The sequence below is a fragment of the Populus nigra genome, chromosome 10 (assembly GCF_951802175.1).
Source record: "Populus nigra chromosome 10, ddPopNigr1.1, whole genome shotgun sequence".
Lineage (NCBI taxonomy): Eukaryota > Viridiplantae > Streptophyta > Magnoliopsida > Malpighiales > Salicaceae > Populus > Populus nigra.
The window spans coordinates 13,595,023-13,622,374 of NC_084861.1; the positions used below are offsets into that span (position 1 = coordinate 13,595,023).

At 35.0% G+C, this 27,352-nt stretch overlaps 3 protein-coding genes and 2 long non-coding RNA genes across 6 annotated transcripts; 2 read left to right on the forward strand and 3 right to left on the reverse strand.

The window, feature by feature from the left end:
• The first annotated feature begins 3,486 nt into the window (after window positions 1-3,486).
• Window positions 3,487-6,680, forward strand: LOC133704836 (F-box protein At2g39490). Its single transcript, XM_062129855.1, has 4 exons — window positions 3,487-3,719; window positions 4,819-5,629; window positions 5,740-5,901; window positions 6,140-6,680. Exons 2-4 carry the CDS (start codon window positions 4,841-4,843, stop codon window positions 6,500-6,502), a joined length of 1,314 nt encoding a protein of 437 aa, XP_061985839.1. The 5' UTR covers window positions 3,487-3,719; window positions 4,819-4,840; the 3' UTR covers window positions 6,503-6,680.
• Window positions 6,681-6,932: 252 nt separating this feature from the next.
• LOC133704122 (uncharacterized) lies at window positions 6,933-7,755 on the reverse strand. The gene is made up of 2 exons (XR_009843996.1): window positions 7,571-7,755; window positions 6,933-7,431 (listed from the first exon to the last, which is right to left on the reverse strand). It is a non-coding gene; the product is annotated as an uncharacterized LOC133704122 (long non-coding RNA).
• A 3,918-nt stretch (window positions 7,756-11,673) lies between these two features.
• On the reverse strand, window positions 11,674-13,157 carry LOC133705518 (aquaporin TIP1-3). 2 transcript variants are annotated; one of them, XM_062130775.1, is made up of 4 exons: window positions 12,923-13,157; window positions 12,372-12,622; window positions 11,909-12,245; window positions 11,674-11,741 (listed from the first exon to the last, which is right to left on the reverse strand). In XM_062130775.1, exons 1-4 carry the CDS (start codon window positions 13,053-13,055, stop codon window positions 11,677-11,679), a joined length of 786 nt encoding a protein of 261 aa, XP_061986759.1. In that variant the 5' UTR covers window positions 13,056-13,157; the 3' UTR covers window positions 11,674-11,676. The 2 variants fall into 2 exon arrangements, with proteins under 2 accessions (XP_061986759.1, XP_061986758.1); XM_062130774.1 differs by having other exon boundaries at window positions 11,674-12,245.
• Window positions 13,158-16,394: 3,237 nt separating this feature from the next.
• On the forward strand, window positions 16,395-17,905 carry LOC133705520 (uncharacterized). Its single transcript, XR_009844281.1, has 3 exons — window positions 16,395-16,603; window positions 16,699-17,549; window positions 17,728-17,905. It is a non-coding gene; the product is annotated as an uncharacterized LOC133705520 (long non-coding RNA).
• Window positions 17,906-18,352: 447 nt separating this feature from the next.
• LOC133705517 (ABC transporter B family member 20) lies at window positions 18,353-26,995 on the reverse strand. The gene is made up of 11 exons (XM_062130773.1): window positions 26,159-26,995; window positions 24,929-24,983; window positions 24,647-24,822; window positions 24,353-24,553; window positions 23,337-23,596; window positions 22,950-23,260; window positions 22,629-22,849; window positions 22,193-22,533; window positions 21,253-22,028; window positions 20,876-21,117; window positions 18,353-20,248 (listed from the first exon to the last, which is right to left on the reverse strand). The coding sequence occupies exons 1-11, from the start codon at window positions 26,543-26,545 to the stop codon at window positions 19,019-19,021; spliced, it is 4,200 nt and encodes a 1,399-aa protein (XP_061986757.1). The 5' UTR covers window positions 26,546-26,995; the 3' UTR covers window positions 18,353-19,018.
• Window positions 26,996-27,352: the final 357 nt, after the last annotated feature.

A 27,352-nucleotide genomic window follows, 5' to 3' on the forward strand; every position in this document is an offset into this window, starting at 1 on the left:
TGATCCAACTTTAGTGCTAATGAGGCATTGTTAGAAAAATCAACATGACCATAACCACGGAACCCCCCTGTTTCCGAAACGTATAGATGATATTTTGCAAACTGAGAAAAATTTCCTCAGGCCATCGTCAGTTATATCCCATGACAAATTTCCAACATATATCCTGTTGAAACCCTCCACAATTCCTGGGGCAAAATTGGCACCCTTGTTGGCTCTAGTTGTCCTGTAAGGCTGAATTTTCAGATAAAATCCGCCCCTGAAAAAGTATTACAAGTTCTATAAGCATGTTGAGGGGGTGAGCCGTGGGCGAACACAAATAATGGACAGGTTAGTAAAATGTTGTTTTTTAGTTACTCGCATGTCAGATCCATCAAAAACCAAGGCCCGTTTGGCAGCAGCTTCAGTCTGCATGGAAGAATTGCAGTAGAATCAATACAAGAAATCAGCCTAGTTAGGAGAGAAGTTTCAAACTTTCACAGTTCAAAATATTGGAACTTCATTTCAGTACATCTTAACATCTGTGTGCCTCTCCTAGAATCAACGTAATCAAAGAGTTATCTTAGCATTGCTCTGATTCCATCCATGTTTTATGCTTTAGCAGTGACTCCTTCACAGTAACCCACCAGTTCCAATTTTTTTTTTATCAATTTCCAGCATTTTGGCCAGCGACTATGATAAATCGGACAAAATTTGATTCATGGTGATCGCTTAGTTTTATAGGGAAGCAGATTTTCCTGCCATCAAATTTTCAGCTTTTCAAACCCAGAAAAGAAGTGAAGATCTTTTAATGAAGAACAGTGCTAAGATTTTAGTGTTCTTTAAATCTAGGTAGATACCTTGAAACTAATGATGGCAATTCCTCTAAATTTTCCACTGTCGGGAAACGTCATTCAACACGAAACACAGAGTGTTAATGGGTCTAATTGTTAGCCCATTTCTATACATTTTTTAAAAATTATACATACATGAGATAATTAAAGTTATTTTTAAAATTAGTAAAAAATATTATAAAAAGCAATAAATAAACAATGAAATTCAGTCTCTAATTAAATAAAATGCTAAAGGATAAAATTAAAAAAATATACAAGCTTGAAAAAATAATAAAAAAACAAATTAACTCGGGCAAATTGCAACCCATTAAATCACTAACCTAATCTCAATCAAAAAATTTAATTTAATGTTGAATGATGAAATCTATAAAAAAAATATATTAATTTATTTTTTTAAAAAAATCAAAGTAAAGAAATAGCAAGAAAAAATGAAGAATGGAATCATAAAAAAAATTAATTTAAAAAATAATTTCAAATAAAATAAATAGAAATAAAAAAAATAAAGACCAAATACAATTGATTAAAAAAATTAAAGAATAATGAAATTAAAAATAAATTTTAATTATATGAAATAATTTAAAAAATATCAATTAAAATAACAAGGATTAAATTCAACGGAAAAATAAATCAAAGGGTTGTTGTGAAATTTTGAAAAGTAAAGCATGGATATTGAGGATAAAAGATAAGAAAAGGAAAAGCAAATTGGTGCTAAGCCAGAAGGAATTATGCCACACGCGCTGTTTAAAGAGATAAACCCCGTTGTGACAAATAAAAAAACACTAAGGATGTTTTTTATTTTGCAACCAAAGCAAATCCACAAGGATTTTTTTTATTTCAAGGGCAATAAGGTTATTTTTTGTATATTATAAAAAGTCAAATATCGAAAAAACCCCTAAATCTAAATTATTATTATTTTGCTTTTAAAAACAATTAAGTAATTATATTCTTCAAAGAAAAATATAAAAAAACCAAGTTACTTCTTCAAGGTAAAGTAAGGAAATCTTGATTTTAAAGGCTATAAGGTTATTTTATTGTGTTGTGAAAAGTAAAATATTAAAAAAGCTCCTAAACCCAAGTGAAATTTTGTTTTTAAAAGTAATTCAGTAATTATATTTTATAAAAAAATATAAAAAGATCAAGTTGCTCCTGGTAAGTATAAATAAATTCTTGAAAACAAAGTAAAGAAATCTTGATTTTAAAGACAACAAAGTCATTTCACTTTATTGTAAAAAGTAAAATATTAAAAAATCTTCCAAACCTAAGTTTAATAATATTTTGTTTTTAAAAATAATTAAGTAATTATACTGTGCAAAAAAAAATAGATCGAATTGTTCCTAATCAAGTCCCTAACATTCATTTACCTCTAAAAGAAAATTAATTTTTTTAGAACAACAAAATAACAATCACAATATTTTAATCCATAATGAATCAAGATATTTCAACACTTCTTTTTCTACGTGCTTTAGATTTTTGTTAATGTGAAAATGAACAATTAACCTCAAAATACCTTGTTAAAAAAAAAGACAAATAAAAAAGCCAAGTCACGAGGCCTTTCGTCTCAAATGTCTCCTTTCTAGTTTCTATGAAATCTTCTCCTGGGCCCTAAACAGAGCTGGAATAGTTTTATTGGATTTGGATCTGGAGACGGGATATTGAGTATTGAGCTTGACTTTTCAATCCAGCATTAAAAGTAGAACTGACGTGTCGTTGAGGGTCATGCTCTAGGTAGTTGCTCAAGGCTCCCTGTCCCCCATACCGTGTTCAAGAATCACAAGGAAACAAAACAAACCTGTCTTTCTACACGTAGTTGATAGATACTAGTGTGATGCCCGTGCCATGCGTGGTGGGTTATGACATGTTGTTGCATTATCGTAAATTTATAAAAAAAATTATATGAATTTTTTTTTACAGCCCATAATATTTATATTTATAAGAAGAAAACTACAAAATTAAATTTTTAACTAACTTAATATTAAAAAATAAAATTAATGAAGATAATTTTAGAAAAAATCATAAAAAAAATAAAAGGAAAAAAACAAAGCCGGGAAACACTATAGCAATCTATAGCGTTTCATGAGAAAATCTAAAATAATTTTTAACCAGCTTAATATTAAAAATAATAAAATCGATAAAGATAATTTTAGAAAAAATCATAACAAAAAAAATCATATAGAGAAACACTATAATAATCCACCGTGTTTTTAAAATAAAAACTACAAAACTAAAGTTTCAATCAATCCAATAAAAAAACATATAAAATTTATCAAGATAATTATAAAAAAAACAATAAAAAATACATTGCAACAATTTAAAACATGTAATATAAAAAAAGCTAATTACTTTCCCACACCTTTTTGGTTAAGATAATTTAAAAAAAAATAAAAAAAGAAGAAGTGAATTTTGAGAAAAGAAAAAAACATGTAAAACAAAATAAAAATAATAAAAAAAACATGTAAAGAAAGCTGATTACTCTCCCACAACTTTTAGAGTATTGATTAATTAAAAATAAAAAAAAAAGAAGAAGTCAATTTTGAGAAAAGAAAAAAACATGTAAAACAAAATAATAATAATAATAATAATAATAATAAACATGTACGGAAGCTGCTTACTTTCCCCCACCTTTTAGAGTATTGATTAATTAATGTAATAAATGCATTTGGATTGGAATCGAACGAACACCCCTGTAAGAGATGATGTCCTTCACTGTAAGTAACTAAATCATTAACATAAAGTACAGTACTGGACACCATTGTTTCTTCCTGAACTACTTCCAGTTCGACCAAAAAGCAAGGAAAACCCGGCATGTTCAGCTTTGAGAGAACCAGATGGGTCTTCTAGATATGTTCAGCCAGGGGCATCTTCAAGAAACCTTTGACAGACCATTTTAAGGTATCATCAATTACTAGTTCTTTCTTTTTACGTTTCTGTTTGTTTACGCGGCGCACCGTCTTCAAAGTTCAAAGCATGTAATGGATCATTGTCAATTCTCTCTGGCCTTGTTTATTGAGCGAACTGGAGTACTGGGTTTTCTTCATTCTTCCATGATACCAGGGATCTTGCATTTTTTAATAATTCCCTTTTTTTTTATCCTATTGATTCTCTAAATGGACTAAAAGCATGTAAATTACTTGCACAACTAGTCATATTAAATAAAAACTTGTAAAGGTAGATGACGGTTTGTATAAAACTCTAAATAAAATCTTTTAAAATATTTAAGAAATATTTTTTTTATGTATGTTTAATAAGTGAAGTCTTAAGCAATTTTTATTTTATATGTAGTTATGGTCTTTTGTTAAGTGACTAATTTTATTTCATAAAAAATAATTAATAAATATATTTTATTTACTCGTAAAATCTTTTGCTAAGTGTGGATCTTGAGTTCTATCGGTTCATTTGTGGCATTTCTATTGTCTTTGTTGAACTCTTTGAGTTACTATTAGTTTGGATTAGGAAGCAGGACCGGATTTTCTTACTAGCTCTATTTATCTCATTGAGTACTTGATCTATCACTGCTTAATTCTTTTTGTATGAATCAGGCATCGAGTGTATTAGTATTGACGTGTTCGAACCTCTAGAAACAATTAAGTAATATTATGTCAAGCTCATTCTGAAATGGTCAGAGGAAGCTATTCCACTAGACAACGATAACTTGACTCAAAGAAGAATTTCCCTTGTGTATGCCTTGATCAACGGATTTTCGTGAAAGATGGTATGCGTTGACCATATTATAGGACAATAATTGATGAACAACTTGCAACCTCAACGAGGCTTTATATATACATCCAATATAGTAGATGGCTAACATGTATAATATTTGCTGTCTGCCTATGTGAGTGATCTTTTGCCTTTTGCCACAGGAGCTTACTGTTCTGTTCTTCTGGATTTTGCATGTACTAGTTAGTTATGTTGTTTGCGCTACTATTGTTAAAGCAGTCTGATTAAAATGAACTGAAACAAGACTAATTTTGATTTTCTTATTTTTGAACAGGGTCCTTCTTACAGAAGCCAATATGGATGATTTGATCAGTAGTTTACCAGATGAGATCCTTTTCCGCATCTTTTCTTCACTCCCCTTTGAATCCGCCGCACAAACAATTTTTCTTTCAAACCGATGGAGGCTTCTGTGGGAGACTGCTTTAGTGCAACATGGCACTGAAGAGGATGTTGCTAATGCAATGTCTGGCTTCCTTGCCAATTTTGACGAGAAAGATCCATCAAAGAATACCAGGAAGTTTCGGTTCCACTTTTGCAATGGTAGTGTCCTCTTGGTTATCATTGCACGTAATGGCAGCCTTCGTCTCCATTTCTCTACTGGGAAACAAGAGTTTCCTCAGCAATTTGGCTTGCAATTAGAGTTCAATCATCAAAACCTAGCCAGCCAACCATCTCCGTCTTCCTTTTATGTTAAAAGTCTTCATCTGATGTCAGTGACCTATCTTACTAATGAGGTAGTTTCTTCCATAATGACAAACTTTCAGATTCTTGAGACCTTGAAAATCACTTGCTGCAATTGTTTGCAATCTTTAAGTATTGGCTCTGATACAAAGCTTTTAAGCTTAACCATTTTCGACTGTCCACAACTAAAATCTCTCCACATCAGATCTTATAAGCTTCGCACTTTCCGCTATCGAGGACCGCTACCTTGGTTTAGGCCTGAATATCACTTTAACCTGGCTGATGCCTTGCTTGATTCCAGACAAGGCCCTGGCTACAGTAGCTTCTCTGGCCGTGACTTTGACTCGGTTCTATTGACTATAAAGAACGTAAAAGTGCTTACTCTATGCAAATGGACTTTTGAGGTATACTCTAATCTTGGTTTTGATCTTTAGTCTTTCTTGTTATACAAGTTCTGAATTGTTTATTTTGACTGTTATTGTAAGAAAGTAAGTTCTAGGACTTTTTGCTGTAGGCGTTGATCTGCCCATCGCTATCCACATTACTTGCAGATTTCCAATTCTATAATTTAAAAGAGTTGTGGTGGATTGATAATTCAAACAAAAGATATGATGGCGGCGAAGCTTTAATCTCTTTCCTGAAATTATGTCCTTCGTTGCAGCAGCTCTTCGTGACAGTAAGTGTTTTAAGTATATACGGAGGTCAGACTTTTTATTTATGTTGACAGAGATTTTACTAGTTCCTAAGAACTGCAAAATTTCCGATATGAACTTAGCTTTATTCCAATACCAAAAAAAAGCATATGTAATAGATTAAAACCTTGATGAACTTGTGTCCAAGGGACTTAAATTATTTTCTGAAAATTGTTTTTCATATCTTAAACTACGATTAAGATTTTTTATATCGCTGTGCAGATTGATCCTAAAAGCTACTTCATGAAAAGCAGCAGTAAATATTCTATACGAGCGGGCAGGAATACGCAACTGCATCATCTAAAACTGGTTAAATTAGACGGATTTGAAAATCAAGCAGATGAAGTACTCTTGGCAGAACGTATAGGAAAGGTTGTCACTACCGAGCCACTTATCCTAACATCATCAGATCTGATTTGCTTGCGAAAATTTGTTGAGGTAAGCTCAAACCAATCAAAGCAGAACAGTACAGACAAATTGGAAGAGGTAGCGCCCCAGTCATGTGAAAGGAAGTGTTCTTATAAATTTGTGGAAGTTCAGGATACGAAGGAACTGCATCCTAAACATGTTCATATGGGTCTGTGAACTCGGATTCTGTGCATAAATCATATTCTGTTACTTACACTTATTTTCAAGTTAGCCACCTTTTTTTCGTCCATGAGGCCCTGCAGAATCTATAATGCAGAGGTTTCGTTCTTGTAAACAATGAGGACGCCAGTTTGTTTGAACACACTTTATGACATGTTTCCTCCATGTTGTCAGAGTTTCAGTTTCTCACGAGTTAAAAAATTTAAAAGGAAAAATGCACTGATTTGGATGTTCTTAATTAAGAAAAGGTTTGCTTCTTTAAAGCTTGTCCCTGGCTTCTATCTGTCTATCAGTGATTGTTATCCGTTCTCGTTTCACCTTCAGAGTTCTAGGATGGGTTTCTTACTTATTTAACTTGAACAAATCTTGATATGACATCTAGTATTTATGTAAGCCAACAAAAGAAAGGAACTTTCGGGCTGGATGGTTGCAAAGCAAACAAAATACTTCCATTGATTCAACGAGTAAAAGACAACGCGGTCTTAGCCTACTGACACCGAATTAGTGGAAATAAGAAGAATACAAAACCTTTAACAAAACTACAAAAATTCGAAACTTGATCTCTCTTTCATCTGAAAGCGGAGAGATATTTATATCTTAAAAAGGGACGCAATTCTTAGAAATCCTTAGTGGGAAGTCACGTTATCATTCAAGGGCAGCTATGGCGGCAACGATCACCAGACTGAACCAGTAGACTCAGTGGAGAATCCAATTCTATCTTGCCGCAGCAGGACCCAAAGAGACTGATAAAATGTTGGCACCAGCTATGAAATCATTGCAATAGGTGCAGTGATGCCCAAACCTCCTTTCTTTGGATCCTCTGCTGTGGCAAACACGGCGAAGACCAGTTCAGAGGTCACCACAATCACAAAACACATTCCATCACTCACACTCACACCTGATGATAGAGAAAATGCTGATACTTCCTGCAGTAAACAAAGTTTAAATTGGAATCAGGGATTAGTCTATTAAATAAATCAGAAAAAAACGTAAACTGTGTGCTATGCTACTTCTGGCCATCGCATCAAAATCAGCCCTTAAAAACCAGTAGCTAAACCGCAGTACCATATCCAGACTAATCATCATCGTCTGTTTTAAACCTATTGATACAGGCAATGAGACCACGCTGTAGGTGATTGTTGGTACGAGCTTTAGGACAAACAAGAAGATAGCTGCTGTGGTGGTGATGGCAGTAGTGGTAGCGGAGGAGCTGACATCGGTAGTGTTTGGTGGGAAGGAACAGAATGTGGAATGTGATTTTTTTTTTTTTTTTACACTTTTAGGGTTTTTTTTTTTATTTTTATTTTAATAATTTTTTTTATTAATATTAAATATTTTTATTCAGTTATCAGACTTTCGTGACATGGATCCTGTGTTTAATAGATTAACATGATTTGATGAGTTAACCTAGATTTTTTTTTTTAATTAATTTTTTTCGTTTATTTTAGTATGTTAATGTTAAATCTATTTCTATCTAGAAAAGGATGAGCTGGTTTTTTTTTTCATTTTTTTTTCCACTTTTAAGGGTGTTTTTTTGTTTTTTTTTTGTTTTTTTTGTTTTAACAATTTTTTTTATTTTGTCAATGTTAAATTTTTTTTATTCAGTTATCAGACTTTCATGACACGGATCTCGCGTTTAACAAGTTAACACGGTTTGACGAGTTAACCCAGAAATTTTTTTTTTGCTTTTTTTTCTTTTTAATTAATTTTTTTCGTTTACTTTAGTTTGTTAATGTTAAATTTCTTTCTATTTAGTTATTAGACTTTCATGACGGTTTTTTTGTTTTTTTTTTGTTTTTTTTACACTTTTATGGTTTTTTTTTCTTTTAATAATTTTTTTTGTTAATGTTAAATTTTTTTTATTCAGTTATCAGACTTTCATGACACGGATCCCGGGTTTAATAGGTTAATATGGTTTGACGAGTTAACCTAGAATTTTTTTTTGTTTTTTTTTTTTTTAATTAATTTTTTTCGTTTACTTTAGTTTGTTAATGTTAAATTTCTTTCTATTTAGAAAAAGATGAGCTGTTTTTTTTCATTTTTTTTTACACCTTTAGGTTTTTTTTTTGCTTTTTTTTGTTTTTTTTGTTTTAATAATTTTTTTATTTTGTTGATGTTAAATTTTTTTTATTCAGTTATCAGACTTTCATGATATGGATCCCGGGTTTAACAGGTTAATATGGTTTGACGAGTTAACCCAGAATTTTTTTTTTGTTTTTTTTTTATTTTTAATTAATTTTTTTCATTTACTTTAGTTTGTTAATATTAAATTTCTTTCAATTTAGTTATTAGACTTTCATGACACATATTTCAGGTTTCACGGGTTAACCTGGTTTCACAGGCCGTCAATTTTTTTTATTTTTTTCTTTTAATAATTTTTTTTATTTAATTTAGTTTGTTAATGTTAATTTTTTTATTTAGTTATCAAACTTTCATGACACGGATCCCGGGTTTAACGGGTTAACCTGGTTTGGCGAGTTAACCCAGAATTTTTTTTTCTTTTTAATTAATTTTTTTCGTTTAGTTTAGTTTGTTAATTGACAATAAACTAAAACTGCTTAGTGTTTTACTGTGCAAGTCCACAGTGAAACGTTGAGCTGTCTTCTTCTTCTTCTTTTTTGTTTTTTCTTTGTTTTTTTTTTGTTTTTTCTCGTTTTCTAGCTTTTATGGGTTTTTTTTTTGCTTTTTTCTTTGTGTTTTTTCTTTTAATGAATTTTTTTTGTTTAATTTTTTTTGTTAATGTTAAATTTTTTATTTAGTTATCAGATTTTCATGACACGGATCCCGGGTTTCACGAGTTAACCTGAAATTTTTTTTTTGCTTTTTAATTAATTGTAACATATACTAAAAGGGATTAATGTTTTATTGTGGACTGCACAGTGCAGTCCACAGTAAAACACTGATGCTTTAGGCTTTTTTTTTTTTTTTTAAGTTGTCTCATTTTTTTTAGCTTTTTTTATGCCTTTTGGGATTATTTTTTTGCTTCTTTCTTTGTTTTTTTCTTTTAACAAAATTTTTTGTTTAATTTAATTTTGTTTATTAATATTAAATTTTTTTTATTTAGTTATCAGACTTTCATAACACGTTTTCCGGATTTAATGGGTTAACCTGGTTTAACAAGTTAACCCAGAAAAAATTTTTTACTTTTTTTTGCTTTTTAATTAATTTTTTTCATTTAGTTTAGTTTGTTAATGCTAATTTTTTTTCTATTTAGTTATCAAACTTTCATGACACATATCCCGAGTTTCACGGGTTAACCTGATTTCACAGGTGAACCCAGTTAATTATGGGTTGACCGTCAATTTTTTTTGTTTTTTTATTTTCATAAATTGTTTTTGTTTAATTTAGTTTGTTAATGTTAAATTTTTTTTATTTAGTTATCAGACTTTCATGACACAAATCCTGGGTTTAACGGGTTAGCATGGTGGGTTTAATATGGTTTGACGAGTTAACCCGAATTTTTTTCTTTTTTAATTAATTTTTTTTGTTTGGTTCAGTTTGTTAATTTTCACTTTTTTTATTTAGTTACAAGACATTCATGACACGAATCCCAGGTTTAACGGGTTAACCTAATTTGACAAGTTAATTTGTAAATTTTTTTTGCTTTTTTTTCTTTTTAATTTTTTTCGTTTAGTTTAGTTTGTTAATGTTAAATTTCTTTCTATTTAGTTTTTTTTCTTCTTAGAGATTTTTTTTCTTTTATTTTTTCTTTTTAATTAATTTAGTTTATTAATATTAAATTTTTTTCTAAGTAGTTCTCGACTGATGCTTTTAGTTTTTTTTTTTGTTTTTTTGTTGTTTTTATGCCTTTAACTGTGGATTAACCCAAGTTTAATGTTATTATTAATATTATAAACATTACTTTTGGGTCAAACGTTTCAACCAAACTTAAGACGCTTAGGTATAACTTTGCAAAAAAACCTAACACTTTTAGATCTTGACTTTTTTTGAAATGCAAAAAATAATTGACCTGCGGCATCGGCATCGCGCGGGGCATTTAACTAGTTTAGATACTAAAATGCGTGTATTTAGACAGAGAAGAAGTATATATATCGGGGAGAAAGTAAGGGAAGGACATGCAGGGTAATTCTGTTCGAAGAGCTCTTTGTTTTGTTAGTTTGTTGGATTTCTGAGAGAGGACTTGGTAAGGGAGGGCAAAATCCATAAAAGGCTTCAACTGATAAGAAGCTACGTGTTAGGCCTTGAAAGTGCTTTGTCTTGCTAAGATCCCCAAAATGCGATCGACTTGGTTTACATTGACCAAGCTTATACGGGAATCCTTCATTATAATCCTGACGTGATGAGTAAAACAGTAACAGAAATAGCTACAGCACAGCTAAAAAATGTTCTTGTTACTATGTTATTATACCACCTGTGAAACACGGCAATCCTCACATCCAAACGAGACACTCTTTTGTACACAGACAAGCCTGTCTTTATTGTTCCAACTTTGATAGATGAAATATTGAGATCATAAGACATGTAGATGTCATAGGAACCAATGCTAGTTAAATATTTCGAAACTCATCCTCAATGTTATGAACATCTGAAGAATTAATCCTTGGAATGAGAAAATTTGAAGATGAGCCTGTACAATCCAACTCAAAAACCTGAATGTACGGTACAACTCCTGCAAATTGCCTCATTCAATGTTGTGTTAATTTCAATATTGAAGGAGCCAAATCTTATACAAGCTGGCAGGAGCACACAGTTGCAACATCTAAAACTGATAAAGGATGGATTTGCAAATCACGAGGATGAAATCCTCTCGGCCGAATATATAGGAAAGGTGGTCACCACTGAGCTTATCAATCCTAGCATCGCGAGATGGGAATTGCTTGCGAAGTTTGATTTAGGCATCCTCAATCCAGCCAAATTCGAGCAGAATAGACCAGAAGTGGCAGCACTCAGCCATATGAACATAAATGTTCTTATAAATTTGATGAAATACAGGATAAGGAGTGATGTCTAGGGTTTGGTGCTTAAAACCTTGTCCTGGGCTTCTTTCTGTTAATATTAATGCTTATAATCTGCATTTTTTTTTCACTTTCGGAGTTTTGGTATTGCTTTATTACTCATTTCACTTGAACAACTTTCTGTTATGCCCTGATATGATTAAATGTGTCCAAGAAAGTCAGTCATCGAAAGAACAGCTTTCAGACTAAATGTTTTCAAAGAAAACCAAACATTTCCATTGATTCAACAGGTAAAACACAATTAAACAAGGAACCATCCACTGCTGTAAAATCAGTGGAAACAACAACAATGCAAAAATCAACAACCAAACTACCGGAAATCCCAACCTTATCCCTCCCTGGTCTAAAAGGGGAGAGAGAGATTTAAATTTCAACAAGGGATGCAATGCTTAGAAATCATTGGTGGGAAGGGGCTCATGTCCACCACTGCCAATGAAAATGTTGTCATAGACAAGGGCAGCAATGCCAGCACCAATGAATGGACCAAGCCAGTAAACCCAGTGGTTAGTCCAGGTCCAGCTCACGACAGCAGGACCAAAAGAGACAGCTGGGTTCATGGATGCACCATCAAAAGCACCACCAGCTAAGATGTTGGCACCAACTATGAAACCAATTGCAATAGGAGCAATAATTCCCAAATTTCCCTTCTTCGGATCCACCGCTGTGGCATACACAGTGTATACTAGTCCAAAGGTCATCACAATCTCAAAAACTACAGCGTTCCATGCCCCCACCCCTGATGATAGCCCAAAAGCTGGTGTTTCCTGCAGTAGAAAATAAATAAATAAATCAGAATGGTAACAAAACCGACTTAGGCCTGCTATCATGCTGGTATTCTAGATTGGCATTAAGCTGTTAAACAGATTTGTATGCTTAAGTTAATGTCTTACCAATCCACCGGTGGAGAACTTAAGAAGCAAGCAAGCAACAACAGATCCTAGCAACTGTGCAATCCAATACAAAATGCTCCTCAACAGGGTGATGTTTCCTCCAATAAGGGCACCAAAGGTCACAGCAGGATTCACATGACCTCCAGAAATGTTAGCACCAACCGAAACAGCCACAAAGAGTGCAAATGCGTGTGCCAACGCGGCTGCTACTAGTCCAGCAGGAGTAGTCGAAGCACTGTCTGTCAATTTGTCTGCCAAAACATCATGCCAATTAGTCCCTGTCATGAGTGAGCACCTTGCAGGAAAAAAAAAATGCTGCCTGTTGTTTTCAAAAGGTAAAATTGCATTTCTTTTCCATTTTATCATTTGACTTTTGCGGGTCAACTTCTCTAACGATGGAATTGCTTGTCAGTATCAATATATTACCAAGTATTTCTTGCCTGGAAATTCAATGCACGGAGTTATATGATACTATGATCTAATTTATCCACCCTGTAATCAAATACTATGAAATGTGAAACAAAAAAGAGCAACTAGAATTGATATCTTACTAAAAGCCATGCCAGATCCTGAACCGGCAAATACAAAAATAAGCATGGAGATGAACTCTGCCAAAGCAGCCCTCAGTGAATCTGGATGGCTTGCCTCTCCAGGTGTTCCAACTGCAATTCTATTGATAGGCATTTCGTTGAATCTGAGCTTAGTTTCTACTTTTGTTCAAGCTCTATATTTGTTTTAGAAGCTCTCTTGTCGATTTTCTTTCTTAGTTATAGCTAGTCTTGAGGGACACTTGCCCTTTATATATACCTGAAATAACGGCTAAAGAACTGGTCCAACCGGTTACCTGGTAAAACATCAAGACCAGGAGGGAGTGGCATTTTATTAAGGCGACATGACGGTGACTTTACAGCTAGTAAATAGGACTTGTGGGTTAATAAGGTGGTGACACGTTTGTGGTGGAGATTGAATTAAGCTTGGCAAGGAGGAGATTTGCGATCGCCGACCAAGTGAGGTGGCGGTTGTGTACCAGGCTAGTCTTTGTCACTAATTAATTGAGTAAACTATAACTTAGTCCTTGTTGTTTAACAAAACTAATAATTAGTACCTATACTTTTATGAATTTATATTTAATACGTATATTTTTTCTAATTTGATTATAAATCAGTGATTTTGCTAATCTCATGTTTTTCTATTTTTTTTATTTCTTAAAAAATAAAGCAAGTGAAAAAGAATGGTGTCACATAAAGAAATTAAACTCATAGTCATAAGACCTAACTCAAGGTTTGTCCGACCTAAAACTTTGATCATGGGTTGACAATTTATTTATTTTTTACTAAAATGAAGTTATCTTATTTTTTAAAAAATAAAACAATTTTGTTTTAGTTTTTTTTCCTAAAACAATATTATTTTAGTAAAAATAAGTCATATTAAAAATAAAAACCCGACTCAGGCCGTGCTTCAAATCAGCAAGTCGTTGGATTGACATATGTTGGTCGGGCTGGATTTAATAATTATAATTTCACTACGGAAAAAGATGTTTTTGGAATAAAAACTATGGCGCTAGTTATAATACTATAGGAGCTAATTAGTTGGCTTTGATAAATTAAAGGGACTAGCTTATAATTATGAGCTCCAAATAAATATTTTTCTGGTGTTGCGGTTCTACAAGAGATGGGCGGCAAGTTTTTGGACTTGGACAGGGACCGCCGACCTTTGAATATTCAAAATCAAACGTGTTTGTTTTAGGTGATGAGCTCGACGGATCACATAGCTGGCGGTTTAATCTCGTCGACTTTAAACTATATATATATTTTTTGGGTACATGTGAATTATTATTGGTAGAAAAAAGAATGCAACGAATTTATGTGGACGGATAGTTTCGTACTGATCATGGAAGATGATTGAGCCAAAGGAACACAATAGGTTATAGTTGGTTGGGTGGTAATTAACTTTAAAAAAATAATATAAATTATATTTTAAAATTTTATTTAAAAATTTAAATTATTGATTGAAGATGATTTTTTTGATATAGTATCATAGTGTGCTTAACTAAGTGGTTACAAATTAAAATCTTACTATTTTTATTTATTTGATAAAAATTAGGTATAAGTAACATGAGTTTATACAAGTTTTAAGTTTAAAATTTTTTAATATGAGGAAATATATTAAAAAATAATATAAATTATATTTTAAAATTATATTTAATAATTTAAATTATTAAATCAAAATAATTTAAAGATTTATACGGACAGAGAGTGTTTTTTTTTTTTTTGTAACCTTCGATATTAGCTGCCAACTAGGAAGAACATCAATTCCTGGACCCTGCATTGAAAACCCATGCGGTTGCTTGTAGGAGGGAGATGGAGGACTTACTTCTTGACAAGGCAAAATATAATTATTGCGAGAAGCACTGCCTAAGAAACGAATGATTGGCTGTGGGATTAAAAATCAAGCTGAAAGGATAGTAATAAAAAGATTATAAGCTGTTGCGGTTCAATTTTTGTTTTTTATTTTTTTAATATTTTTTATTGTTTGGATGTGCTGATATTAAAAAAAAATTATAAAATAAAAAATATTATTTTGATATATTTTTAAATAAAAAATTAAAAAACAACCATTATTATATTTTAATTTTTCTATTTGATATAGTAGCGTAAAGTGAAATCTAGATCGAACTTAATGATTCAAAGTGAAATTTAGTACACCGAGGGTCTTGGTCTGGCGGTAGGAGGGGCTTGTCTCCTCCTGCTGCTCCTGGGTTCGAGTCTTCATGTGTATGCCTGTTATCCCCGTGGTGTCTTACATGTCTACTGGGTTTGCAGGGTGTTCAGTGGGCCGTGAGATTAGTCGTGGTGCGCGCAAGCTGACCCGAACACCCATGTAAATCAAAAAAAAAAATGAAATTTAGTTTGAGGTAGGAGCGTAAGGTTTTTTTTTTAATTTTTAAAAGCCAATCACGGGTCTTTGTATTAAAGGAGTGGGTAAGGTACTTTGTTGGAGCCACGGAGTGTTTATGCTAATCCACTACTTAATTAGTTATATAAATCCAAAATAAAACTTAATGATTCAGAGTCCATAGCGGATATGCCAATGATCCTCGAGGCACGAATCCCATATTAGGTAGAGGCTACCTGAACATGTGGCGGGGAGGGTTTGCCCTCTAATTAATATTTTTAATTCTTAGAGCGCCATGATCCGAAGAATCCAAGCACCTAATATTTAAACAATTCAACAGGGTTAGGCTGGTCGAATTATTCGGCAGAATTTTCAATTTAAGATTTGTCATTACACCATGCAATTATGCAAGAGGCCCAGCAAACTTATTAAATGGATACAAATTTAATCTAATAAGTTTTATTTTTTGTTAATTAGAAAAAAGAAATCTTTGCGAGGCCCCCATTTTGACACGAGGTGAAGGCAGCTCTCAATTTTTTTTTTTATTTATTTTTTTGCATATCACTCTCATTGACTGATTTTATCATGTGATAAATTAAATCTATGAGCACCCTTCAAATTATTATTCTTTGTTTGCTGCCGGCAGAGGACAACATCATCAATTCTCATAATTGGACCGACCATTTCTTCCATGCCCACAAATCCAGTTTCCCCTTCATCATCTCACGTCACTTGCCATGATTGAGATCTTTCCCTTTTTTTTCTCTCTCTCTTTTTTAACTGTGGGCGTCAGATTAATTTGCACACCACTTTAATTAATCCTAAATAACCTAAAATTAACAACCAGCCATCAGGACTCGAACCAGCGAACCAAAGGCCTTGCATTCCCATTGTCATTCCACTCCACGGACACCATTGCATGTCGTGAATAGAAACCTCAAATTTATATGGGCTAGGCTCTAATCGTGGCTGCGTGTGAGCCCATACATAACGGGCTAAATTTCCAATTAGAAACTTTGCAATTTTGAACCAATCGGAACCTTGGAAGTTAATGATTTGATATCCAGCTATTTGATGATGAGATATGAGGCATAAATTACATTAATCAATCTATAATTTTATAGACTGGCTATTCCGAGACTGCTGAGCATTGTATTGTACCGTGCAATTTATTTCACATATTCACATAAATGTCTGAGCATTGTATTGTACCGTGCATTGTATTGTTGCTCATAGCTATCTATGTTTTCTAGGCAACTGCAAGAGGCGCCTCCTACTGCTAGGAGTTAGAGCAATGACCACAAGTTCCCTCCCAGCAAATCTCCTTTTAGCTGAAGGTAATTATAGATTGGTAGTCATCTCTATATATTCGTAGCTACTGTACATAAAAATGAATTCTTGTTAAACCTCTCTCTATTGTGGAATTGTGCAGAGATACCAAAAAACTATCCATCTTCTGTGAACTTTGAAGATGGATATCCATATTATTACCCCTCAGATTGGATAGTAAGTTATGCAGTCATATTATAACGTGGAAGCTTGAAGTTTAGCTCTCAAGACTCGACAACTTGTCGTCTATTTCCTAGGATTTTGACTTCAGGGGACATTATTCTGCTTTTAAGGACAGAACGAGGCAATTGCAGAATGTTAGGGTGAGATTTATACCACCGGAGAAAAAGGAAATTCATGAATTGCGGTCCAATGGAGGAGGCAGAAAGATTGTAGTTTCGTTCCCTTTTCACGTCATTAAAGCCTAAATATGGTAGGTACTTCACAAGCTTTTCTCCTTGTCAGGTTATTTACCAATTGGTGAAGCACAGGTATACAGCACCAAATCAAATGCCAGCCATATATAGCATGCAGGAGGTTGTATCATTGCCTATCCTTTCAGTTTATCGGTTCCTTTTAGCTAAAAACACTTCCTTCAAATCCGGCGATTATCAGACCCTCCTATGCTTGCTGATTTCCTACTTCCTGCACGAAAGATTTTAACTTGCTCTTTGCTCAGTAAATAGTTTACGAAGTATGACAATCACAGGCAGCAAGAATATAAGAAGTTTTCTTGAAAATTATGTTTGTAAGCCCATGAGTGCTGAATCATTCTTGTGATGGATTATAGTTTGCAAAAGTTTCACCTTTTGGCAAGTGAAATCATTATCTCTTGGCATACTGAATTTCTTTGACGGGTTTCTTCTGAACGCAGAAACTGTAGACGGACAAAAACTATTTCACTTTTGAGTACGGACTTGCATCTCCAAACAGCAACCATAGCTATTGCTAATGGTAAGCATCATATCTCTTGAATCGTCACCATCATATATATATTGCCACTATATGCCAACAGAAGCGAACAGCAGGTGATACTGTGTTAACATGGATACAAGCCTGTAAGAATAGGGAAAGATATAGATGAAACTGCTTTTCAGAATCTGGATTGATCAATGGTTGTATTTCTGTGTAGGGAGATCTTGCACACTGATTGTGACGGTGGAGAAGATTTCGCAGTCAGCTTAAAGTGGAAGCCGACTCTTTCAAGGTGCTTGAAAATGCTATACGGGTTAACGTTGGTTGAACGAGAAAAATATTCGTGTGTAACACACATAATTAGTTGACAATTTTTTGTGATGAAATTGCTTTTACCTTGGGGGCTTGGTTTGGCAATAAAAACTGAATGATGCTGCTTTCGAGCACAACTGTACATTTCTTATGAATAAACTAGGTTGCAATTGACATAGACAAAGGCGAAGCTGTAGCCTCCATGAACACCGGATGATTGATATAAAACTGTGCGGAAAATGAAAGGTCGAATAGTGGATTCAGGGCGGGGTGGCCATTTTCAGAATCAAGTCAGTCCACCACCTGAAAAACATGACATGCCTCTTTTTCTTGACCATGCAAGAACAAGACTTTCGTAGTAAAACATTCCTCACGATGTAAAGAGCTGGATGTAAAGTTGAAATTCCTACCATGGTATGATAGTACAGTTTCAAGGCATCAGAAACATATCCATCCTTGTAATAATAATAATAAAGCATCAAACATCATACTGCCTTGTTTCCAGCAAAAACATAACAATGGCACTGATCTAACTGACAAAAAAATCAATCCGATTGTGAGTAAGCCTGTTGATTCGTACTAGTAAAAGTTAACAGGTTATAAATTAACCGCGTGGTTATTTACAAAGATTGCAACAAATTCTCTCACCTCTTATCCTATTCTGAACTTTATTTCAAGTTCACAAATGTAAAATTTACAGTAAACACACCCAAGCTAGTCAGTCGCATAAATTCATTTAAGGGAGAAAAATACTCACAAAAGAGAACAAAAACCAGGAAACACACCCCATTAGGACTAGAATTATCTCCTCCACCCGATCCCTGACTAACGAAAAAATCAATCATGGAGACAAAGCAACAACGTAATGCTTCCCTCCAAAAGAATATGGTGGCATCTAGCCTCTCTCTCGAGAGCATTTCCTCGCCAGCCAAACAAAATCCAAGATCCCTATTTCTAAATCCTACATCTGAACAACATAGCTACCACTGCCACCACTGCTCCATCTCATCTTAGCCATACAAAACGCTGTCAAAAGCTTCATCATTCTCATTAGCTTCTCGTGTAATCTGGAAACTCCAACCTACTGATATTTCTAGAAGCACTAGCAGGTATACATGTTTCAAGAAATTCAAGATGGCCCAGAATAAGAACTATACAGGTGAACCAGATGGAAATTTCAACACTGTAGCCCAACCTTAAATCAACCGATGTTGTCGCAAACCCTTTCCAAAGTGGGGTTGCATCAGACGGACATACAAACCATTCTTTGCCATCAAAGAATCATGGGCCCCTTCCTCGACAATTCGTCCTCCATTAAGAACCACAATGTTGTCAACATGCCTCATCATTGCAGTTCTATGAGCTATCAAAATGGTAGTTTTGTTTCCCATAATAAGAGTATCTAGTGCCTCTTGTACCACTCGACTTGATTCAGATTCGATGGATGAGCTGGCTTCATCCAATAACAAGATGGGTGCATTCTTCAACACCACTCGAGCAATTGCAATTCTCTGCTTCTGCCCTGGGGTAAGGTCCACGCCCCTCATTCCCACATGTGTGTCATAACCATGAGGCAGACTACTGATGAAATGGTGAGCATTAGCAATTCTTGCAGCCTCTTTTATCTCAGCCTCGCTTGCATTGTGCCTAGCATATATAATATTTTCTCTTATAGTTGTTGAGAAGATAATCGGTTCCTGCTGAACAAGACCAAGATGGTTCCTCAACCATCTCAAATTATAAAGTTTTAAATCCCGGCCATCCAGTAGGACCTGACCGGCAACTGGATCATAAAATCTTTCAATTAAAGAAATTATAGTGCTTTTTCCAGACCCTGAAACTCCCACCACAGCTACAGTTTGTCCTCCATTCACCTTGAGACTGAAATTGCTCAATACCAACATTTCTGGACGAGTTGGATAACAGAAATCCACATTCTTCAACTCAATGCTTCCATAAACATTTGGAGGCTTCAGTGCTGAGTTATCATCTGGGTCAATCTTAGGTTCTCGATCTATAATTTCAAATACTGAAATAAGAGATTTTCGCCGCTTAAGAATGTAGGGAGCCAATCCAAAAGGCTCCACCAGTGCAAATGTTGCAAAAGAAAAAACCATATACTCCTTGAGAGCCGTATGAAGATTCACATTGTGATTCTTTACAGAGTATGCAGTGTACCAGAGAAGAAGGGCATTACAGGCGAAAAGAAGAAACTGAGAAAAACCAAATCCAAAACCAATGGCCATTCCAAGGAAAAAACTCTGCTTAAATATTTTCTGCAGTTGCAATCTGTAGAGCTCCATTACTTTATTACCCGCACAGAATGCCACAACTGTATAAATGTTTCTAACAGAATCCTCAAGGACCAATGATGCCTTTCTGTGCATCTCCTGGATGCCCCTGGAAAATCCAGCAAGCCACAACTTCTGCAATTTTTAAGTTGGCAGCCATTCAGGGTTTTGGCACAACAAATTATAAATAATGTAGTGTTTATAATTCAACTGTTAAAAGTGAAAAAAATGCTTGATGAGATGGAATTAAAGCTCAGTCACTGAACATATCCAAGTGGAAATTGAAAATAGCTGGAATTGCAAGGTTACGTGTATGTGTGTGCTTGTGGAGCTAGTAAGACCATAGACCATCCCAGTAAAACTGGTATTGAAAAATTGGTCTTATACAGTTTGTACCGAATCCAAACAAAAGCTAAACACATAAGCAAGAAACTGTTAAGGAAAAGCATGCAACGATCTAAAAGGCAGCGTTCACTTTTCACAGGTTGACACTCACTGCCATATGGATGATGCTTGATGGTTAACAGCTCCCTAATCAAAAGAAAAGAATGAAAAAGGAAATTGACTCATAAAAGAAACTCCTAGAAACTTTAATTACTGATCAGTAAGTGGTAACACAAGATTTATTCTGTTTCATTCAAATATGTAACATAAAAATCAGATAAAAAAATGTTTGTTGCAAAATGAAGTCATCAATACTTACAGAAAACTTCTGATGATAAAATGATGTCAGGTTAAAAAGCATGCAGAAACTGTTCAAACCTGTGCAATTGCAGAGACAGTGAGAACTGGCAAGGTTGCCAGTGCTACAAGAGCCAATCGCCACTGAAGCAGCACCCCAATGACAACAGCCACAATAACTGCAGCACTGTCCTGTATAAATATTGAAAGTCGGTTGCTGAATGCAGCTCTTACAAAAGTAGCATCATTTGCCAAGCGCATGGATAATGTGTCAGCACCATTATCCTCTTCATCGAACCATCCGACTTCATTCCGCAGCATTGCTGTGAGATGATGGCCATCAATAAGTCATCGTCCACACAAATAACTCTATAAATCATGGAAATAACAGCTGTGTCGGGTGTGACACCTGGCACCATATTCTCAAAGAAACTAACAGAGATATTAAAGCTATTTACCTGAAAACATCATTCTGCGGACACGTTCAGTCATTTTCTCTCCCATGATACCAAAATAGAAGTGCTGCAAGAAATTGGCAACAACAGTCACCATACCCATGATGGCAATTATCAAGCACCACCTGTTTATATCCTGCTGCAAGTCTCGTCCATAATAAGCAGTCACTATCAGTGAAATAACATAAGCAAGTAGTGGATTGAAAGAACCAAAAATAGCAGCACCAATGCTTCCTAAAACAGCATAAAGCCACTCTGCCAAACTAAGCTCTGCTAGTCTCCAAAATGATGGTTCTTCCAGATGCTTTGTATCCTTTGATTCCTTCACTTTAATTGGAACATCATCTGAGTGACTGTGGGGTCGACTGAAAGTCTGTGAGTGGGAACGCTCATTTTTAGGATCGGATGTCAAAAGTGGGGAAACAGGGGATTCAGGGTCTGAACCATTTGATGTCTGTCTATGTGCAGACTGGACATCAATCTTGGGTAATTCAGGTAGTCTCATTTCAAAACTATCCTGCCTTCTTATTGATGGTTCCTTATCAGCTCCATCCAAGGGAAGACCGTTTTCCATCATCTTCTCTGGTGGTGGGCTGAGAACTTTTGGTGATTCTTGTGAATTAAACATGCTATCCGGAGGCCGAAATATACCAGGAGCTCTCTGAAGTGATGGTGACCTGGCTATTTTAGGGGAGGATGGTTCTTGATAGCTGTGGCCTGTGGAAGGATCCTTTTCAACCTGGAAAGCAGCAGTCTCCTTGTAGTTTCTAACTGGCATCCTGGATAAAGGTGCATGTCTCAGAAACATAGTATCATAATGGCATGCAATTTAACTGTTTAGGAAAATTTTGTATCAAGCGTTTTAATTCTGCCAACAAAAGTTACACAATTCAAACACGAAAATTTCACTATAATGCACAACATTGTTGTTCTCATACTATACCTCCTTGGAAGTTTTGCTGCTTCTTCGCATTTGAGAAGCTCTGCATATAGACCATTTAAGGTTATTAATTCATCATGTGTACCCATTTCAACAAGCTGACCCTCCTCCATTACAGCTATATAATCAGCATTCCTAATTAGACTAAGACGTCTAGCTATTATAATGGTTGAACGTCCCAACATGAGAAGATCTAGTGCCTCTTGAACTGCTCTCTCAGCTTCAAAATCAAGTCCACCAGTAACCTCATCAAGCAGAAGAATTGTTGGATTTAAAAGCACTGCCCTGGCAATAGAAAGTTTAATTTTCTGCTCCTCAGTCAATGCTAAACCAGCCCTACCGACCTGAAATGTACAGCAATTAATTTCCAGAAGGATAGCCAAGAGAAAAGCAATAAAAATAAACAGGTCTAATAAATATCCTGTCCTTTAAATATTACCTGTGTCTCGTAGCCTTTTTCAAGTGAACTGATAAATGTGTGTGCATGTGCTATTTTGGCAGCTTCCTCAATCTGATCCAAAGTAGCATCTCGTCCATATACAATATTATCTCTTATACTCAAACTCAGCAAGGCAGGTTCCTGGGTGACCAGCCCTATTTGGCTTCTGAGCCATTCCAGTTTCAGGTTTTTAATATTCTCTCCATCAAGAAGAACTTCTCCTGAATGAATTGACCAAAAATGTTGGAATAAACATGTGGACATGGCTAAGGATATAGCATTAGCTCAAAAGGAAATATAAAAATAAAATGGCCATAATACCTAAGTTAGGATCATAAAAGCGCTCCATGAGTGGGATAATGCTGCTCTTTCCAGAACCATTTCTTCCAACAAGAGCCACTGTCTTTTTAGCTGGTACAGTGAGGTAAAATCCACTCAAGATGGGAATCTCAGGACGAGACAGATAGCTAAAATAAACATTTCGAAACTCGATATTTCCTTGCACTGCCACTAGGTTGTTCCCATCCTGATTAACTGTGGAGGATGACCGACTTATCATCTCAAAGAGTCTATATGCAGCAATTCGTCCTTGGTCAAATGAATAGAAATTGGTTGCAGCTTGATTCAGCCCACTGTAAACACAAGGGAGACAAGAAAATCATAAAATATTGTTTACAGCGCTGAGAAAGAGGAGAACAAGACACTTACAGGCCACTTAAAATTATAGCAAACAGGGCTGTTACTATTTCACCACCATGAGCTTTATGACTTGTAACCAGAAACCTTCCAACCCAAAGTTGCAAGGCACAAGAACATATTGCAAGCCCATATGTAAAACCAAGCCCAAGTCCTTGAACAAGGCTAATCAAAATACCATATCTCAAAGTTGCTTGTAGTGATGTTGCATATGAATACTTTGCCAGAGTTTCATTTGTGAATGCATACAAGGTCCTACTATAAGAGACTGCCTGCACAGTTTATAAAATTACTAGTATTCAGTATCAATAGCATGTGATGAATCACCACAATAGTGGTATCACAAGTAAATTTAGAACTTGCGATATTTTAATTTTCTATCTGTAATCCAAAGAACAGTCTAAAAAAGGGTTACACCTACATTGCACGGGCACATGCTGACACTACAAAGCCCAGACAGGCAAGAATATGCTTTCTATTCATGCATAACTGACAATCTGTTTAGTGCTTGAAGAGCCTCTCAAAATAGTTTGACTACCCCTCCCAACAATATGGTCCATCAAAAAATTAAATCTAAATTAAAGGTACAGACAGCCAACATATACAACAATAGAAATACAAAGCGAAGAAGCATTTGCAGAGGTACATTTCAGTTTAATAAAACCCTCTCTCAAGTAAATCATCAAGAAAATATATTAACACCATTAAGAGTATGGCACCGGAAACACATATCTTCATTTGCCAGTCATATCCCCATGGATATATAACTCCTTATTCCTAATTTTTCAGGATTAAGATTCTGCTCAATTGCAGAGAAACAATAAAAAATATAAGCAATTACAATGCCCACCATGGTGAGTAATAGAAACATGATATATAATCCTTATTTCTAATTTTTCAGGATTATGATTCTGCCCAATTGCAGAGAAACAATAAAAAAATATAAGCAATTACAATGCCCACCATGGTGACTAATAGAAACATGCATCTTCACACGATTGCGTAATAGAAGTTTAAAGGGGGGGAACCTGTTCAGCAATGCTAGCAGCTTCAGCATATGCATCTTGAATGCTCTCAGCAAGCCTATGAAGAAATATATTTGAGATACCTCCAGCAGCAACAATGAATGGGCCAGTGGCTAATGTTATTAGTGCAATTTGCCAGCAGTTGACAAATCCAATAGCAAGACCACTGAAAAATGTAGCCATATTATGAATATAATTTCCAACCTGCATCATCAAGCGCCTCTTTCATCAGTTTACAGAAATCATTTGCACAGAATAGAAGTAGAGGGGGAAGTAGTTGATTTAGATTTAACATACCTTTTCACTCAATGCAGATTGAATGAGGAGCACGTCACTCAATACTTGGCTAACAATATCCCCGTTATTCCCATATGTATCGAAAAAGCTCATGTCCTGATTGAGCAATACCTGAACATACTTTGACCTGATGACCGCGGTCTGACGTTCCCCAGTTAAAATCCAGCAGGAAACCTCTATTACAGATAAAAAGTTAGAATTGATGGCTCTAAAGAGGCCATTATTCATGAGCTGATAACAAAAATACAATAAAGCTCATTATGGTGAATATATGAATTTTACCAATCCAACCAGCAGCAAAAACTCCCACGGCTAAATAAACAATGTGCATAGCAAGCTGCAGACAAAGCATAACACGGTCAAATTAAAAAAAGGTACATATTTGCAACTTCAACTGGACAAATAGATTTCAGAGAACATGAAGCTCAGGACCCCCGCCCCCCTTGGAAACCAACACATTAGAAACAATGAATCAGCAAGGAATAATTAAAGCTTTAGATGGTCACATATACAGCAAATGAAGTTAACGTGCATGAATACATACAGCTACGTCTCCAAGATTGAGATATGACTCGTCAAAGATCAAGTTCTCAGATGTAAAAATCGACTCCTATCCAAACTTCAGTAGGTACAGGATCCTGATACTTAACATGCATTTTATTCATATGCTCCTGCTTAACATTCAACCTCGGATCCAGCTTGGCTTCACAAATTTCATATATTGACCAAAAAGTAAAAAATAAGCAATCCAAGTTATTGTAGTTTTTGGTTAATGCTAGAGAATGAGAGAGGGGAAGGGGGGATTGAAACTCGGGGGTGTATGGTGTACTTAGTTGCTTTATTTGGAAAACCCTTAATTTGTTGCTCAAATTGGAAAAAAAATGAAGACCTGATTTTATAGCGCTCTTAGTAGTCTATTCATTATACAACCTTTTCTTCCTCCAGAATTACCAGTATTCCTTTACTGATTACAAGGACAAAAAGTGTATTACTAACATTTTCTATCAGGGTAGAAGAATTTGTTTTGAAACAGAAACAGAAAAACCGTGGGAAACTACAATTAGACTATATGTTCAGTTTCTTTACACAAAAATTACAATATTAAAAACAGTAAATCGCAGTTGCTTCCCAAACAGAACCCTCTCTCTCTTATTGCCTCCAGTAGTATAACGCTGCACTTTCATTTCTTAACCAAACTAACTGGCAATAAGCTAAACAAGACTAATTAAACAACGCTTAAGCATGTTTAACAACTAAAACATATCAAGTCCCAAAAAATTGAAACTTTCTCAAGATAGAACAAATTACAAGCATAATTAACCAAACCCAGCAAACTTAAACTAAAAAAAAAAACTATTCAACTTCAGATTTTAACTAATTTTCCAATTCCTAATAACCCTCGTTACTAACTAAATTCACCTAGCCACCCCAGCAAAACAACAGATTTTGAATCATTTTTCACTCAAAACTCCGGAAAATTAAAAACGATTAGGGTTTGCAAAATTAACTCACATCAGTAAACCTGTCAAATCGCTCCTCCTCCGGCGCAATCCTCAAAACCCCAATAATCTTCCCAAAGTAATGCAAGTAAACAACAAGAGCAGTCCCGTGCGCAGCCGCTGCAAGCGACCCAACGATCATGAGCCCCCAATCTAACCTATCAGCACAAGCAAACAACCCGGAGAAAGGAACAGCAGCTGGCGGCGGCTCCATCTCCTCAGCCTCCTCGATCTCCTCCTCTGCTTCCGCTTGAGCCGCCGCAGCAGCAGCCGCGGCCGCCTCCGCACTGGTATCTAAGTACGGAGACGGACTCTCCGGCGGCTCGGAAACCTCGGAGACCGGCGTCAACGGTTGTATATGCGGCGGGGACCATCCGAATAATCCCCTGGAGATCATCATCTTGGGCAGATGACTATCTGTTCGTTCTGTCGTTAAAAAACCCTAATCGATTCCTTTTACCTCTAAATTTAGCAGCAGATCTGTGCTAAATTTAGAGGCCAAAATTCGATTTTTTGTGCGTTTTGAGGAGCTGAAAATAAAATTTAAGAAAAAAATAAAAATGGGATCTTTTTCTTTTGGGTGACTGGACCGGGTCAAAAAGGAGGATTTCTTAGAGAGAGGGAAGGAGAAGATGTTGACTCACACCAGCTGAGGTTACCAGACTGGAAATGACTGTAAGGAATACTGCCCTCTAAAACTTCTTTCTTTTCTTCCCTTATTTGGCTTTTTGCATGTGGTGGTTTTTGTTAGGTTAACGGTCACCTCCCGCCTCTATTTTGTTACGATATCAGTAAACTCTGGGCATTTTTTCCCTTTATACTTTAGAATATTGTTTTTGACTAGACAATCGTTCTGTGCAATTTTTTTTTCCAGTTCCCTGAGGCATGGCCGCAGAAACAATTCATGTTATTATATATATGAAAGTGATTATTTATGAGTGTATCAAGATGTGTTTTAAAATATTTTTTATTTAAAAATATATTAAAATAATATTCTTTTATTTTTAAAATTTATTTTTAATATTAAAACATTAGAACGATAAAAATATGATTCCAAATAATGTTTGACTGCAAAGAATAGGAAGGCTTATTCTAGTGTATTATCAACATATGATTCCAAATACCACCCTGGAATAAAAAGTTTTTCTAGTGTTGCACGGGCTTTACAGCAGGCGTGTTTTGCAGGGGCATATCTGCGAATCGAAAG